The sequence below is a fragment of the Microcaecilia unicolor genome, chromosome 11 (assembly GCF_901765095.1).
Source record: "Microcaecilia unicolor chromosome 11, aMicUni1.1, whole genome shotgun sequence".
In the NCBI taxonomy this organism is placed as follows: domain Eukaryota; kingdom Metazoa; phylum Chordata; class Amphibia; order Gymnophiona; family Siphonopidae; genus Microcaecilia; species Microcaecilia unicolor.
Window position 1 is genome coordinate 205,588,995 of NC_044041.1, and position 14,980 is coordinate 205,603,974.

At 46.4% G+C, this 14,980-nt stretch overlaps 1 protein-coding gene across 4 annotated transcripts in view; it reads right to left on the reverse strand.

Annotated features, from left to right (window-relative positions):
- Window positions 1-678: 678 nt before the first annotated feature.
- The window catches only part of LOC115479512 (collagen alpha-1(XVI) chain-like), a 125,880-nt gene continuing 111,578 nt past the window's right edge, over window positions 679-14,980 (reverse strand). For all 4 annotated transcript variants that reach the window (XM_030217460.1, XM_030217459.1, XM_030217458.1 and 1 more), the window contains 12 exons: window positions 13,311-13,355; window positions 12,901-12,954; window positions 12,164-12,217; window positions 11,281-11,331; window positions 10,639-10,728; window positions 7,765-7,800; window positions 5,419-5,463; window positions 4,331-4,519; window positions 3,371-3,437; window positions 2,714-2,890; window positions 1,739-1,816; window positions 679-1,101 (listed from right to left, as the gene is read on the reverse strand). In XM_030217460.1, coding sequence (XP_030073320.1) covers window positions 905-1,101; window positions 1,739-1,816; window positions 2,714-2,890; window positions 3,371-3,437; window positions 4,331-4,519; window positions 5,419-5,463; window positions 7,765-7,800; window positions 10,639-10,728; window positions 11,281-11,331; window positions 12,164-12,217; window positions 12,901-12,954; window positions 13,311-13,355 — 1,083 coding nt within the window. In that variant the 3' untranslated portion in view covers window positions 679-904. The remainder of the gene's footprint in view (window positions 1,102-1,738; window positions 1,817-2,713; window positions 2,891-3,370; window positions 3,438-4,330; window positions 4,520-5,418; window positions 5,464-7,764; window positions 7,801-10,638; window positions 10,729-11,280; window positions 11,332-12,163; window positions 12,218-12,900; window positions 12,955-13,310; window positions 13,356-14,980) is intronic.

Genomic DNA, 14,980 nt, shown 5'->3' on the forward strand with positions numbered 1-14,980 from the left:
CACTATACAAACAAAGGAATTTAATCGAAAACCAACAGCAATTTGGACTAAATAACTAGAAATTCCTACATGTTCACCCACAGAAAGCATCTCCCCTGCACAGTCCCAGATTCTTCTGCTTTCCCCACGTGGGTCCAAAATCCTGCCCTCCTGAGCAAGGTGAAATTGACTCTACTCTGAGGACATAGAAAGAGAAAAGAACCTCACGGGTTTGTTAAAAGATCTTTCTAAATCCTCTTCTAAAATGAGGAAAAACAGAGCAGGATAAACCATGTCACAGCTACCCCTTTCCACAATGCCTGTACTACACTGGGGTTAAAAACCCCTTTTCACACTGGAGCTGTCTGTCCCCTGTGTCCCCCCCCCCCCCCCCAATCCCACAGCCACAGGAAGAAAAGGTAACAGGTGGAATAAGGGAAGAAAAGGCATCTTCAAAACTATGGAAAGTCAAAGGCTCAGCCTGTATCACCAAAACCCGAATCTTAGCAGCAGTAGACAGAAAAGGTGTGTCAGTCCCGGTGTAAGTCCCTGCATGGACTTTCTTCATGCAGTTCGTAATGGCAGCTTAGAGGAGATAAGCTTCAAGGCACAGGCCCAGCCCTCTGGGAAGAAGCTGAGGATCAGTATAAAACAGGAAAACTTGAGAGAGGCAGGAAGATACGCTGGTCCTTCTAAGGCCTTATAAGCACCATCATGAAATGTGTTTTGCTTGAGCACAGATGTCAGTGAGGTGACTCTCATGGTGTACATGACATGAAGACACACAAAATACCATCCTGAGAGGTAAACGCTACAGGAAGTGTACAGAAATATTAACAATACAAAGAATTCACAGGCTGGAGCCAGGCCTAGACTCTGGCTGACCCAGTAGAGTCTCTTCTCCCAAGAGTCCCAAAGGACCTGCTCATCGCCCCGGTCCTTTCATGCTTTTAGGCTGGTAGTGGTCCACCGACATCATGCCCAAACAGTCCGAAGGGTTGCAGCGTCCATTCTTGCCACTTTGCCCTGGTGAGCCAGGAGGGCCCGGGATCCCCGGAATACCTTGCTGACCCATTGGCCCAGTTGGCCCAAGCTTTCCATATCCCGGTGGCCCTGCAGGTCCTAAAGAGAACAATGAAAAATAAAAAGAAAGATAAACGAGGTCTCTGCTGGAAAAGAAGAAGAAGAAATTTCAGGGCACTAAAACCAGTCTCATAGCAAAGGGCAATGTAAGTCTGCGGGGAAAGCATTAGGAGCTGGGTCGCTTGTCCTCTTCCTCCATCTTCAGCCACCACTCAAGCCCTGGGAGCTCTTCAGAAAGTGGTCCAGTTAAGACAGAATGGCTTTAGACTAGATCTTGTTGGGCAGACTGGATGGACTGTACAGGTCTTTATCTACCGTCATTTACTATGTTACAAACAGGACAATCTGATTAGCTGATAATATGAGCTACACTGGATGGCAAGAGAAGGAGCACATGACATTTCACAGGTTGCTCAAGAGGCTCCAGTACCGTTCCTACACATTATTTAATGAGCACAATTTAACGCACCAGCTCAGTCCCAGAAACTGACGAAAGATCTTATGGATTTTAAACAGAAGCAGTGAGAACTCTCCAGCCATAACAGGCATCAGGTTTCACATAACATGCCAGTATTTACCTATTTATTTAATCTGATTTCCCCAAAGTGGGTTGCAATAAATATAGATACATTTAAATACACCACCAGACAAATACATTAAAAGGAATACATCTTACCTGGAGGCCCAGCTGGTCCAGTATCTCCCATCATACCAACACCAGTCACTCCCTTTTCACCTTTAATACCAGGTTCACCTGATATACAAGAAAGTGCAATGAGAAACTCCTTGTGCATACATGGAGAAGGGAAAGTCAGGGCACTGTCTATTGGTCCTTTGCGCATGACTCGGCAGAATGGGGAGGAGGCGGGACAGTCAGGGCACTGTCTATTGGTCCTTTGCGCATGACTCGGCAGAATGGGGAGGAGGAGGGTTAGTCAATATTGGTCCTTTGCGCATGACTCGGCAGAATGGGGAGGAGGCGGGACAGTCAGGGTACTGTCTATTGGTCCTTTGTGCATGACTCGGCAGAATGGGGAGGAGGAGGGTTAGTCAATATTGGTCCTTTGCGCATGACTCGGCAGAATGGGGAGGAGGCGGGACAGTCAGGGCACTGTCTATTGGTCCTTTGCGCATGACTCGGCAGAATGGGGAGGAGGCGGGACAGTCAGGACACTGTCTATTGGTCCTTTGCACATGACTCGGCAGAATGGGGAGGAGGCGGGACAGTCAGTATTGGTCCTTTGCGCATGACTCGGCAGAATGGGGAGGAGGAGGGACAGTCAGGGCACTGCTTATTGTTCCTTTTGATGTGACTCAGCAAAATGAGGACAGTCAGGGCACTGCCTTTTGACATGACAACAGAATGGGGAGCAGAAGGCCATGTCAGATAATATTCTACATACAACAAATGTTTTAGCAAATGTACTGGAAATAAACTAGTGTCCCAAAATATTCCATTTTAGAGGTAAAAGCATCAGAGCAGAAATAGAATTCATTGCCAACAGGAAGGGAGGCCAGGGGTCATTCACTTTGCCTAATTCAAGGGGTACAGCATTAACTTTCATTATAAGCAGGTTCATGCAGCCCAAACTCTAGACACCCAGGGGTTACATCCTTGATATGCGCCCAGGATAAAATGAAAATGAGATACCTCTCATTCCAGGCACTCCTTGTCGCCCTTCACGGCCAATCTGTCCTGGTAGCCCAGGTGCTCCTGGGGAGCCAGGTCGGCCAGGTGTCCCCTCTTTTCCAGGGGGGCCTGGTCTTCCCTGAGTTGAAACCATCTCTACAGGGAGCTGCATTCTGGAGGTGTAATAGGCCATCCTCTCTGCAGGAAGAAATGCAAGACAGTCAGTCTGGAGGAAATTCAGCACAATACTAAATATTCTCTCATTCAAACTTTTAAATTCTTTTGTGCACAGTTTAGCAGAGTGGGTCAGTGAGAAAGTGAGAGGCAGAATCGCTGCATCCACCTGCACAGCGATGCCCAGGGCAGCTTCCACCAACCTCAGCAGGAAAGAGGCTGGTGAGGGTTAGCTGGGGACAGAGCAAAGGGCTGGAAGTTGGAACCCAGGAAAGGGGGAGAGCGAGAAAGAGCAGAGGGGCAAGGGGAGGAATCTGCGTCATTCGGTAATACTATTTTGTGCATTTTATTATAAATTCGTTATTCAGGTAGTGCTTAATATTCTGTTACTTTAACAAATTGTGTAGAATTTAACAGGAGTTAAAAATGCGTGAGCAGGGTTTTAATTTGTTCTGGCAGATTCCACCAGGATTACAACAGGAGGGGCAGGAGTGAGTTACTAACCATCCAAGACCTTCAATAGCTCCTGTCGGATGAACCTCTTGATTTCATCATAATTAACCACGTCACCCTAAAAAGGGAGGACAAGGGATGAAGGATTCAGAAGTGCGGCCTGGCCAGACCAGTTTGAGTGAGTTTCATTAAACCATTACAATTAAACAATAACATTTATATTCCACTACAAACCATTACTGGATCAGTACAGATTACAAAATATCAATGAATTAGGCCAACAGTAGGACGTTACAACATCAAATAAACCACATCCAATATACAAGAAAACATAACTCAAATCTTTCACCAGGTATATAGAAAACAAATGAGTTTTTAACATCTTTTGAAATTTCAGATAACCGGAAGTTAATCAAGAGGAAGTGAACAGTTACCTACAGGAGCTGCTCTAGGTGATAAGTACTGCACAAGAATGAGGACGTCAGGGTTGCCAGATTGAAAAAAAATTTCCCACACAAAACCCCACCCCCGCCGCCATCACCCTGCCCCCACCGTCATCAGATCCACCCCCGATGTCACTAACCACACCCACCACAACCCGCAACGGTCAAAAATTTCCCGCAGCAGGTCGCGGAAAGCCGCCCAATTGGGCGGGAAAACCGCAACCTTGGCAACACTGGAGGACGGGGGAGGGAGGACTTGTTATAATGCTAAGTGGGGCTCGGTGGTGGGAGGCGTGGCTAGTGGTTGGGAGGCGGGGCTAGTGCTGGGCAGACTTCTACGGTCTGTGCCCTGAAAATGGCAGATACAAATCAAGGTCAGGTATATATATAAAGTAGCACATATGAGTTTATTTTGTGGGCAGACTGGATGGACCATACAGGTCTTTCTCTGCCGTCATCTACTATGTTACTAGTTACTAAGCCATTGCCTATACTGAAACCGTCTCCTGATACTATGGCCATTTCCATGGGATTATCACTCAGGTACTGGGATGTTTCTAGCCCTTACCATTGTGCCTGGCATGCCTGGCATTCCTGGGGCTCCAGCAGGGCCTGGAGATCCGGCAGGTCCTCTCTCGCCAGCAACTCCTGGGGGTCCTACAGGGCCCATTGAACCACTCTTGCCTGGTCCTCCTGGCATTCCGGATCTTCCTTTTTCTCCAGCGCTTCCTTTTTCTCCTGGAAGTCCGGGGTCACCCTGAAACAGCAGAGCCAAACTAAAATACAATATAGTATTCGATCAGTTATGCACGTATCTCAGGGGCCCGCCCATGCTCTGCCCTCTTGCACTTAACATGCGAGGCGCTGTTGGTGCACAAGTTACGGAATAGCGTCTAACACTTACACGTGTAATTGCCAATTAGTAACAGCAATCACATGCCGACGGGCTAATTATTCTACAACGTTTGCACACAATTGGTGCAAATTTCTAGAACTGCCCTTTATGCAAAATTCCACTCTTATTATTTAACCATTGGCATTCTGTTCTTTCAATAACTTATTATGCAAAGTGGATCACAATAAAACCAGAAACTCTATCAAACCAGTGTAACATCTTCTTGCTCCCACTGCTGTTACAGCCCTGTAACTCCTTTTAAGTGAACACACTGACTCCCCAACTACTTCTGCACCTGTGCAAGGTCCTCCTACACCCCTACACGTGCCTTATTACCTGCCCCCCCCCCCCCCAACCTCTGTTCATCAGAAAAGCTGCTCTTCTCCATCCCTCCCTCCCAGTATTCCACCAAGCTGCACAATGTGCCTGGAACAGCCTCCCCGAGGCGCCACCAGAAGTGTAGCCAGGTTGAGGGCACGGGACAGCCGATGGCGCCGGCACGTATTTGAAACACGACAGATCGTGTGAAAAATAGGTGTCGTCGCCGTCGGAAGTCCATTTGGGGGAGCAGCCATTCCCCTGGCGACCCACTTAGCTACGCCTCTGGGCACCATATCATGATTCACTCCTGCCATATTCGCGTCCTTAACTGGGTTTGCTATATTAAGTACATGTTCTGAAGCCTCTTTTGTAAGGTCTATGGAGCAGGGACCGTTTTCTGCAAAGCACTGCTACAGAAATGACAATTAGTAAGTACGCACCTTCAGCCCAGCTGGTCCAGGGGCTCCGGGGTTTCCTGGTGCTCCCTACGCAGAGACACAGGAAAGGAGAAGAAGCAAATGCATTAAGTCATACAGCACAAACTGATTATACAGGATAACAAAATACCAAAACCTAACTAGAAAGATCCTGAAAAAGAAGCGAAGGCCTGGCTCTTCTGCCAAGCCTTAACTACTACCCACTCGCTTCCCACACACACTGTAACCTCCACAGTCCCACATACCTTATTAGCTGCAAATATAGAGGTAGATTCAAGAAAGGGCCCCAAAAATTAGACCTGAAAAATACGGGCTCTAAGCACCGATTTTAAAACAGCAATTCCATGCGAAATTGGCGTCAAAGAATAGAGCATAAGCTGTCACGCGGGCGCCACGCTCTACACCGTCTCAAATATTAGCACCTAAAGTTGACAGTTGCACACGTAAGTGATAATATTCTAAAAAGTACACGCCCCTGTCATGCCCTAGCCACGCCCATTCCCCACCCCTGCTCTGGCCCTGTCCACTCCCCTGCCACGCCCCATCTGTGCACCTGCCCCCCCGTCCACACCCCCTGTGTAGCTGCGCACTCTAGCACATAGGCGCTAAGTTCATAGAATAGCGTCTAAGTACAGTTACGCATAGCTTCAAATTACAGCCAGTTAGCACTAATTAGCAACACTTATGGCCTAATTTAACAAGTTAGATGCACAACTGGAACTATTCTATCATTTTCCTGCGAGTCAGAAGTTTGGGTGCACAACTTCAGAGAATGAGGGGGATAATTCAGCTTCAATCTAATCAGCCATTTCTTTATCCCATCTTATCTGTCCCTTAAGATGTTACATTGCATTGTGCTGGGTTTGTGTCATATCTACGTTACAGGAATGTTCTTCTAATGCTCCATATTGTGCTTTCATTAGTATTCTGCTGACATTTATCACATTACTTATCTGAATGTTCTACTGTGCTGGTTTAACGTACGTACATATGTTTGTTATTAATAACATTTTTTTTGTTACATTTGTACCCCGCGCTTTCCCACTCATGGCAGGCTCAATGCGGCTTACATGGGGCAATGGAGGGTTAAGTGACTTGCCCAGAGTCACAAGGAGCTGCCTGTGCCTGAAGTGGGAATCGAACTCAGTTCCTCAGTTCCCCAGGACCAAAGTCCACCACCCTAACCACTAGGCCACTCCTCCACTGTTGCTACTCTTTGAGATTCTACATGGAATGTTGCTATTCCACTAGCAACATTCCATGTAGAAGTCGGCCCTTGCAGATCACCAATGTGGCCGCGCAGGCTTCTGCTTCTGTGACTCACAGAAACAGAAGCCTGCGCAGCCTTCTACATGGAATGTTGCTAGTGGAATAGCAACATTCCATGTAGAATCTCCAATAGTAGCAACATTCCATGTAGAATCTCCAATAGTATCTATTTTATTTTTGTTACATTTGTACCCCGCACTTTCCCCGCACTCGTGGCAGGCTCAATGCGGCTTACATGGGGCAATGGAGGGTTAAGTGACTTGCCCAGAGTCACAAGGAGCTGCCTGTGCCTGAAGTGGGAATCAAACTCAGTTCCTCAGTTCCCCAGGACCAAAGTCCACCACCCTAACCACTAGGCCACTCCTCCACTGTTGCTACTATTTGAGATTCTACATGGAATGTTGGTATTCCACTAGCAACATTCCATGTAGAAGTCGGCCCTTGCAGATCACCAATGTAGCCGCGCAGGCTTCTGCGAGTCTGACATCCTGTGTGCAGGACGTCAGACTCACAGAAACAGAAGCCTGCGCAGCCTTCTACATGGAATGTTGCTAGTGGAATAGCAACATTCCATGTAGAATCTTCAATAGTAGCAACATTCCATGTAGAATCTCCAATAGTATCTATTTTATTTTTGTTACATTTGTACTCTGCGCTTTCCCACTCATGGCAGGCTCAATGCGGCTTACATGGGGCAGTGGAGGGTTAAGTGACTTGCCCAGAGTCACAAGGAGCTGCCTGTGCCTGAAGTGGGAATTGAACTCAGTTCCTCACTTCCCCAGGACCAAAGTCCACCACCCTAACCACTAGGCCACTCCTCCACTCCACTTAGTATTCTGCTGACATTTATCACATTACTTATCTGAATGTTCTACTGTGCTGGTTTAACGTACATTTGTTTGTTATTAATAGCATTTAATTTGTTTATTTCCAGATTATCTCATTGTTTGAACTGTGTTTTATGCTGATGTGAGGTCATTTTATTAGTGTTATGCTGTTAATACAAAGTAAGTTGTTTATATCAAGGTGCCCTGTTGCACACTGCCTTGAGTGGTTCGTGAATCTTAATAAATTAATTACCTCTTTGCCACTGGGGCCATCTGCACCCATCTCCCCCTGCAAAACACAACACAGAGCTTACTAACATAAAACAGTGATAAAGTTAATTCACAGACACCCTATTAGTCCATTCTTCAGTTTTGGGTAGATTAGTTACAACTTTCTCCCCCCCCCCCCCCCCCCCCCACCACACTAGTCTCGATCAGAATTTATTTGTTACATTTGTAGCCCACATTTTCCCACCTATTTGTAGGCTCAATGTGGCTTACGTAGTACCGGAGAGGCGTTTGCAGACTCCGGTGAGAACAAATACAAAGTGATGTAGTGGTCAGATAAAGTTCAAGTGGCATAGCCACATTAGGGAAACATACAATGGAAGAGTTGAGTTTTGTCCATTACATACTTTAGTTTTGTTGTGTTGCAGGGATTAGGCAGGAATTGTGCTCTGAATGGGCTAGTTGTCTCTAATTGGGTGGGTGTCTCACTCGGGTGTCTGGCTACAGAAGTAAGAATGACCACCTCTCTTGTTTAAAATATTGTAAACCAGTGGCATAGCCACAGGTGGGCCTGGGTGGGCCCAGGCCCATCCAACAGTAGCACATGGTAATGAAAATGCTGCTCTCCACAATACTGGCACCTTCGCATGCTCAGTTTTCAGCGCATGCCTGCTGCAGACTACCAAGGTGGAGACTGGAGAGAAGCATTTTCCCACCAGCTGAGATATTTTTTTGATGTGGGGGTGGGGGAGAGAACATTTGGTACCCACCCACTTCTTGCCTAGGCCCACCCAAAATCTGCTGTCTGGCTACGCCCCTGTTGTAAACTGCAGAGCAGCCAACTTATCCATTTCAGGAGGGAGATTTTTCACCTGGTCCTGCTTTTAAATTACATCCCAAAGCAATGTAGTGTTTGAAATGCATGAGTCTATCTATTGTAATGAGTGCTGCAAGTCCCAGGATGATGTTGGCAGAAATCCAGGTCCAGCCAAAAAAGGTCTCCCTCCTGGAGTGGGTAACTTGGCAGCTCTGAAACTGGCTGATCAAATAAACTGATCCCATCGAGCCTCAGCTGTCCTACGAACCCGCCAGAATTCTGCTAGAAGCGCAGGCCCTCACCCGTTCTGGTTAGAGCTGTTCCAGCCTTTGTCATCTTCAGCTTTGATTTTTACAAGATGTCCAGCTTCTCCTCTGCATCTTTCAACTCAGTGTTGTAGTGATCCCGACAGCCACCAAAATTAGTCAGACTGTCTAAAAAATGTCAGCTCCCCGTGCTTATTGAAGTTTGTGTTTTAAGCATAGTCTCTCCATAGCCTAAGAGGGTGATTTTAAGCTAGTCACGCTTTCCAAAAATTCTAGGACTAGGGGGCATGTGATGAAACTACAGTGTACTAAATTTAAAACAAATAGGAGAAAATTTTTCTTCACCCAACGCGTAATTAAACTCTGGAATTCGTTGCTGGAGAACGTAGTGAAGGCGGTTAGCTTGGCAGAGTTTAAAAAGGGGTTGGACGGTTTCCTAAAGGACAAGTCCATAGACCGCTACTAAATGGACTTGGGAAAAATCCACAATTTCGGGAATAACTTGTATAAAATGTTTGTATGTTTGGGTAGCTTGCCAGGTGCCCTTGGCCTGGATTGGCCGCTGTCGGGGACAGGATGCTGGGCTCGATGGACCTTTGGTCTTTTCCCAGTATGGCATTACTTATGGATTTCTGTACGTCCAAAGCCTAGCCAAAAGGTTTCCCTCCAGGAAAGCAGCTCTTCCAATGAAATCATAACACTGCTGTTCAGTTGTAATCACTGCTCTGTGACTAGAATCAGGCCCTATCATTTCTATAGCGCTATCAGATGTACGTAGCGCTGTACACATTATATGCAGGTACTTTTACTATTCCTAAAGGGTTCACAATCTAAGTTTTTGTACCTTGGGCAATGAAGGGAGCTGCACTGGGAACTGAACCCAGGTTGCCAGGATCAACGCTCACTACACTGACCATTAGGCTACTCCTCCACTCCGCAATGCTTTGGGATGTAAATTCAAAAACCAAGATTGGCCAAAAAGTCTCCCTACTAGAATGGGCAACTTGGAAACTCTGCTACAACCTGAAAGGAAATCTAGGCCTGGAGAAACTCCTTTCCTGAATCAGATTCAGAACCAGAGCTACATCTGAAGAGAAGACACCACAATCCCTAGTCATCAACCACTGGGAATCCTGGTATCGGCAGTGCTTTTTTTGAGGGGGTACTCGGGGGTACTGAGTACTGGCACCTTTTCCAGCGTCTGCTAAAATTGACCCACGAAGCACAAGTTTTAATGAAAGAGCTCAGGCTCAAGACACCAATTCTGCCTTGTCATAGATTCTGTGACTGGTTGCAGGGGGCCTGGCTATTGTGGGGAGGGTCCCTCAGTGATCACCCCACCTCTGAAGGGTGGCCTGGCATTTGAGTACCGGCACCTTTTCTGCTAGAAAAATTGCACTGGGTATCGGTGAACAATATTCACAGATTTATAACCCAGATTACACGCTCAGGGGTTGGTTGGAGAACACACAGGCTGGTGCATTAACTCTTCAAACCTTTAAGAAAAGGTTTTAAAAAGAAACAAGCTCAAACCAGGCCATGTCTCTGGATTTAGTGCATTTTGCAAGTTTGATTTCTTCTGTATCAGATCAGGAATATAAATGTCAGCACCATCCAGCAGATTAAACCTCAGTCAGTCAAGGGTAGGTTTAAGCGGAACCTAATACTTTCTTACACTCGTGTTGAAAAGCTCCAGAAAGCTTGGCCATGCTATGGACACTGGCCCCCAGTGCTGGTCAGATATGGTGTGAAAGGCCTAGAAGGACAGAACCCTGAAGAGTACCTTGTGCCCACCTTCCCCGATGCTTCAACTTACCACAGGTCCTGGATGCCCTGGGGATCCAGGCTCGCCAGGAAGGCCCAGATGGCCTCTTTCTCCCGGAGTGCCTCGCTCGCCTTTCATTCCCTATAGAAGAACAACAATTAAAGACTCTTTAAAATTTAAGGGCTTGCAAACATTATACTAGCACTGAAAATGGATGGTTCTCCTTTAATCTTTCTTTGTTCACCTCTGTTGCAATATTGGGAAGGGGCTTGTTGGATTGTTGGTTCTGGACTTGATTTGTAATTCTTAACAATATGTTACCGCTAGGTGTAAGAGTCAAACATCTGCAGGCTTTATTGTCAACTATGATCATTTTCAATTAAAAAAAAAACATTTTTTTTAAAATTGAAGGCTTGGAACTGGGGTCCAGTTCAGCCCTCAGGCTGGGAGAGTTGCAGATTCTATAGTTTGTGGAGCTTTGGAGTCACAGAAGAATGTAATCACAGTAGGGGTTACTTTTCTGATGAATGGCACAGTCTCTCATATGGAACATTAAAGTGGCCTGTCCAGGACACAAGGACATGAATCCTCTAACCTTTTTGAGAGCCAATGCCTAGCTGATTGGCTCCGATTGCCACATCTGGCTGTAGAATAATGGAAATTCAGCAGATCAGGAGCAGGTTGTGTACTCACCATGCCAGACGGTCCAACTGGTCCGGGCAGCCCAGGGCTTCCTGGAGGGCCCTGAGACAGAAGAAACACTGTGAAGATCATGGAGCAGTATCTATGCATAGAAAGGCTACTGTTGCAGAGCAGTGTAAACATGTACTCATTAGCTATGCTGGCCAGAGGTGCTCTGGGGGAGGGAGGCCTTGTCATTGTTTGCAGGGGGAGTGTAGCCGTGTGGGGTGGGCTGGGGTTGAAAGAGTAAGACTGCTGGGGTGGGAGGACCAGATGTGAGTGGTAGCATAGGAACTGGTTCTGTGGGTGCTTGAGCACCCCCAATATTGAGAACATTCCTTGTATATGTCCACTGGGCTTAGCACCCCCAATAATTTTGAAAAGTTGGCTCCCATGAGTGGTAGGGTCAGGCTGGGAAGAGGTGACTTAGCGGAGACAAGGAGACTGAACCAACTCCTTCAAAGAATTTCATTGGGCATCAGCAAATCTTATCTAGTACAGAGCAGAACCAACCCCATTCTCCAAACCTGGTGAAAAGTTAAGTCAGAAGTGCTTAAGGTGCTCCTGTACTGTGTCTTATAGCACCACCTACTGGAGGAGTCGGGGACTACAGGAGGATTGAACCCCCATATAGCCAGCGTTCCTGTACCATGACTTACAGCACCTCCTGCTGGGAGAGGCTGGGACTGCGGGCACTGTGAGCTCCCTTATAGCCAGTGCTCCTGTACCATTCCTCTTTCTGCTGGAGAGGTTGGAACTCCAGGAGTTATATCTCTCAGTCAGGACTGTTGAGTTCCTGAGCTCACATAAAAGGTGGTGAAGTTAGTCTAAGACATGGGGATAAAATGCCCAGTGACACCAGCTCTACAACAGAATAATGACAGATGTCACTTACGGTTGATCCTGGAGAACCAATACGCCCTTGTGGCCCCATGGGACCAGGATCACCCTATAAAAAAAGAGAAAGGAAACACCTAATTCACCGACAGTCTTTTACGCAATAAAATTCTTCTCATTTATTGCGGTGGGGCCAATTACAGCTATGCATTACAGCTCAGTGCACAGTTTCCTTGTTGCTCTAGAAAGCTGCAAACAAACAGGACGTGAAATGTATTTGTTTTGTGGGTCCACAAATTTCATAATTCCCAGAGTCGATGGTCACTTGCTCCAATTATTAAACTAAAAAGCTGGAGTTAGCGCCCCCCAATCATGGGCTGCTGCACATTCAGAGGCTGATTTAGAGAGGGTTCTCTGTGGGTAAACATGTCCATGTGATGCCATTTCACTTCCTTTTACCCAAGACTGGAGCCGAGGCAGATGCATGAGTTTGCTGTTTCAAAATTATGTGAGTAACCTTTCTCACAATGTTTGTGCTATTAAATAGCAGGTGTAAATGTATGTGTGCATTTTGCTGGTTAATTTTCAAATGAAAAGTAAACCCAACCTTTCTCTTTAAAATCTGGTGTCACTTATCCATATTTGCTGCACACGATTTATAAATTGCTTTCCTGATATCAGAAACCGCTCAAGGGGGTGTGCATAAGAACATAAATTAAAAGTGATTATGATACGGACAGATTACTTTTTCTAAGGCCCTTTACAAAATTATCCACTATCATGCTGCAGCCTCACCTCTGCTCCTGCTCGTCCTGGGTTCCCGGGGGGGCCTGGGGGGCCACAGTCTCCCTGCAACATAAGACACTGATTTTAACAGAGAGACTAATCAAGGTGGGTGGGGTAGATGGCATGGTTCATCTAAGCAGGGAGGGATCGAATAACAAATCATTCGCCAGGGAGTTCATGGACACAGCCTCCACTTCCAGGATCCGTACAGTGTGAGGGGTCCGGGCACTGTGACAGAGCAGGGCTACCACATCGCTAGCCAAGCTGGGCTTGCTGGAACAAGGTGCAATCTCCCTAGTCCTGCCGAGCTCTTGCCCTTTCCTGTCTTGTCACTGACCTCATGAATACAGGGTAGGAAGGGGTTTCTGTCCCCGACTCTTCTGGGGTCTGAGTGTGAGCAAGATATGCCCATCTCTTACCTTTAGACCTGGAAGCCCAGGGTGGCCTGTTTTCCCTTTGAAGCCCTACAAAAAAGAAGCAACAAATATAAGCAGCAAATTGGAGAAGAGAATTGTCCCAATGTGCTATCGGCTTCCATCCAGTCTCACCCCCTCAGCAAATCCCTGGCTTCTGAAGCCAGGGCAGCAGTGGTGCTTATTTCAAATGAGCATAAGCCGGCATGCCAATATTTATCTCAATTCCAATTTTACAAAGCCAATAGATACACGCTAAGGGGCGTGGTTTGGGCAGCACAGGGAGGGCCTAACAAATGAACCTTTATTCCCCATTTCAGAATAGAATGGACGTCTATGTCCTAACAGCTCGAAGCTGAGATTTACACCTGTGTAGATAATAAACACAGTTATGCACCCTGGAGTAGAGTCAAAGGGCAAAGGCCATAAATTGTGAGGCCCAGGAACTTATGATCTGATATCCTTACAGGCAAACAGGCCTGGGAAAGGAGGAAGCATAAACAAACATGAGAATGTGGTCTAGCAGGTGAGGGAAACCAGATAGTTTTGAAAGAAGACCAGATGATCCCTAGTAAGATAACTTGCTGAAGACTTATAAATCATTGTTAAATACAAGTGTATAAAAATAGCTGTTTCAGTTCAGTATGTTGGCGTGATAGATACAGAAAGCATATGTATGCAGTAGTTCTATCCTCCCACGAGAAAATATTAATTGTATCAATACTTGGTAAGTAAATAAATTATTTTTCTCATAAGCGGCAGCCTCGGTCTTTTATCTCTGCAAATTGTGGGTAACTGGTATATGAAGATTTGGAGAGGTGATAAAAAGACCTAAAATATTTAACACCCGCTACCTAGGATATCCAGGTTCCAGAAAAGTTCATCTTCTGAGCAGTGCTTCACTGGAGGTATTAGGGGAAGTCACCCCCTTAATCTCCCAATCACTGGTGTTCCCCTCCCCCTAAAGCTAAACTGGCAAGGGATACTGGGCTCTGTGACAATCACATGTAGCGTAAGTGTAACAATCACTATTGTCACTATTACAGTATTTGGTGCTCCTAAAGGATACACAGTACTAGTGACAATAGTGATTGTTACACTTACTCACGCTATATGTGATTATGCTGTTTGGAGATATTCACCAGAATCCTGGACTCCTGACACAGGCATCGCTGAAACACAGTTTGTGTCACCTTGAACTGAGTAATGATATTTGGAATAAAGTGACTTGATTTCAGTGGAAGTTGCGTTTGGTTGATCTCTTGCACTTAGAATCATCGTCTTGGCTTTAAAGCATCTCCAGTTCACCATTTCTTTTGGTTAATCCTACTCCCCTTTTTTTGTCAGTCCATGCATTTTAGAACAGGATCTATGTCAACACATCCTGTCCTAGATTTCTAGCAGCAATGGCAGTGGAACACTTTTTTGTTTGGGGGTACCCAATTGTTGCCACCTATGGCATCCGACATATCTCTCCTTTCCTCTGTCCCTCTCAACCCCCCATGGTGTCAAGTATTTCTCTCCTTCCTTATTCTCTGCCCCCCCCATCTTATCCAGCATCTCTCCCTCCCCCATAGTCTGCAGCACCTTCCCTCTCTCTCAACCCCCATGGTCTCCAGCATCTCTCTGCTTCCCTCCCCCTCCTCTCTTCAGCACCTCTCTCCTTCTATCCCCCT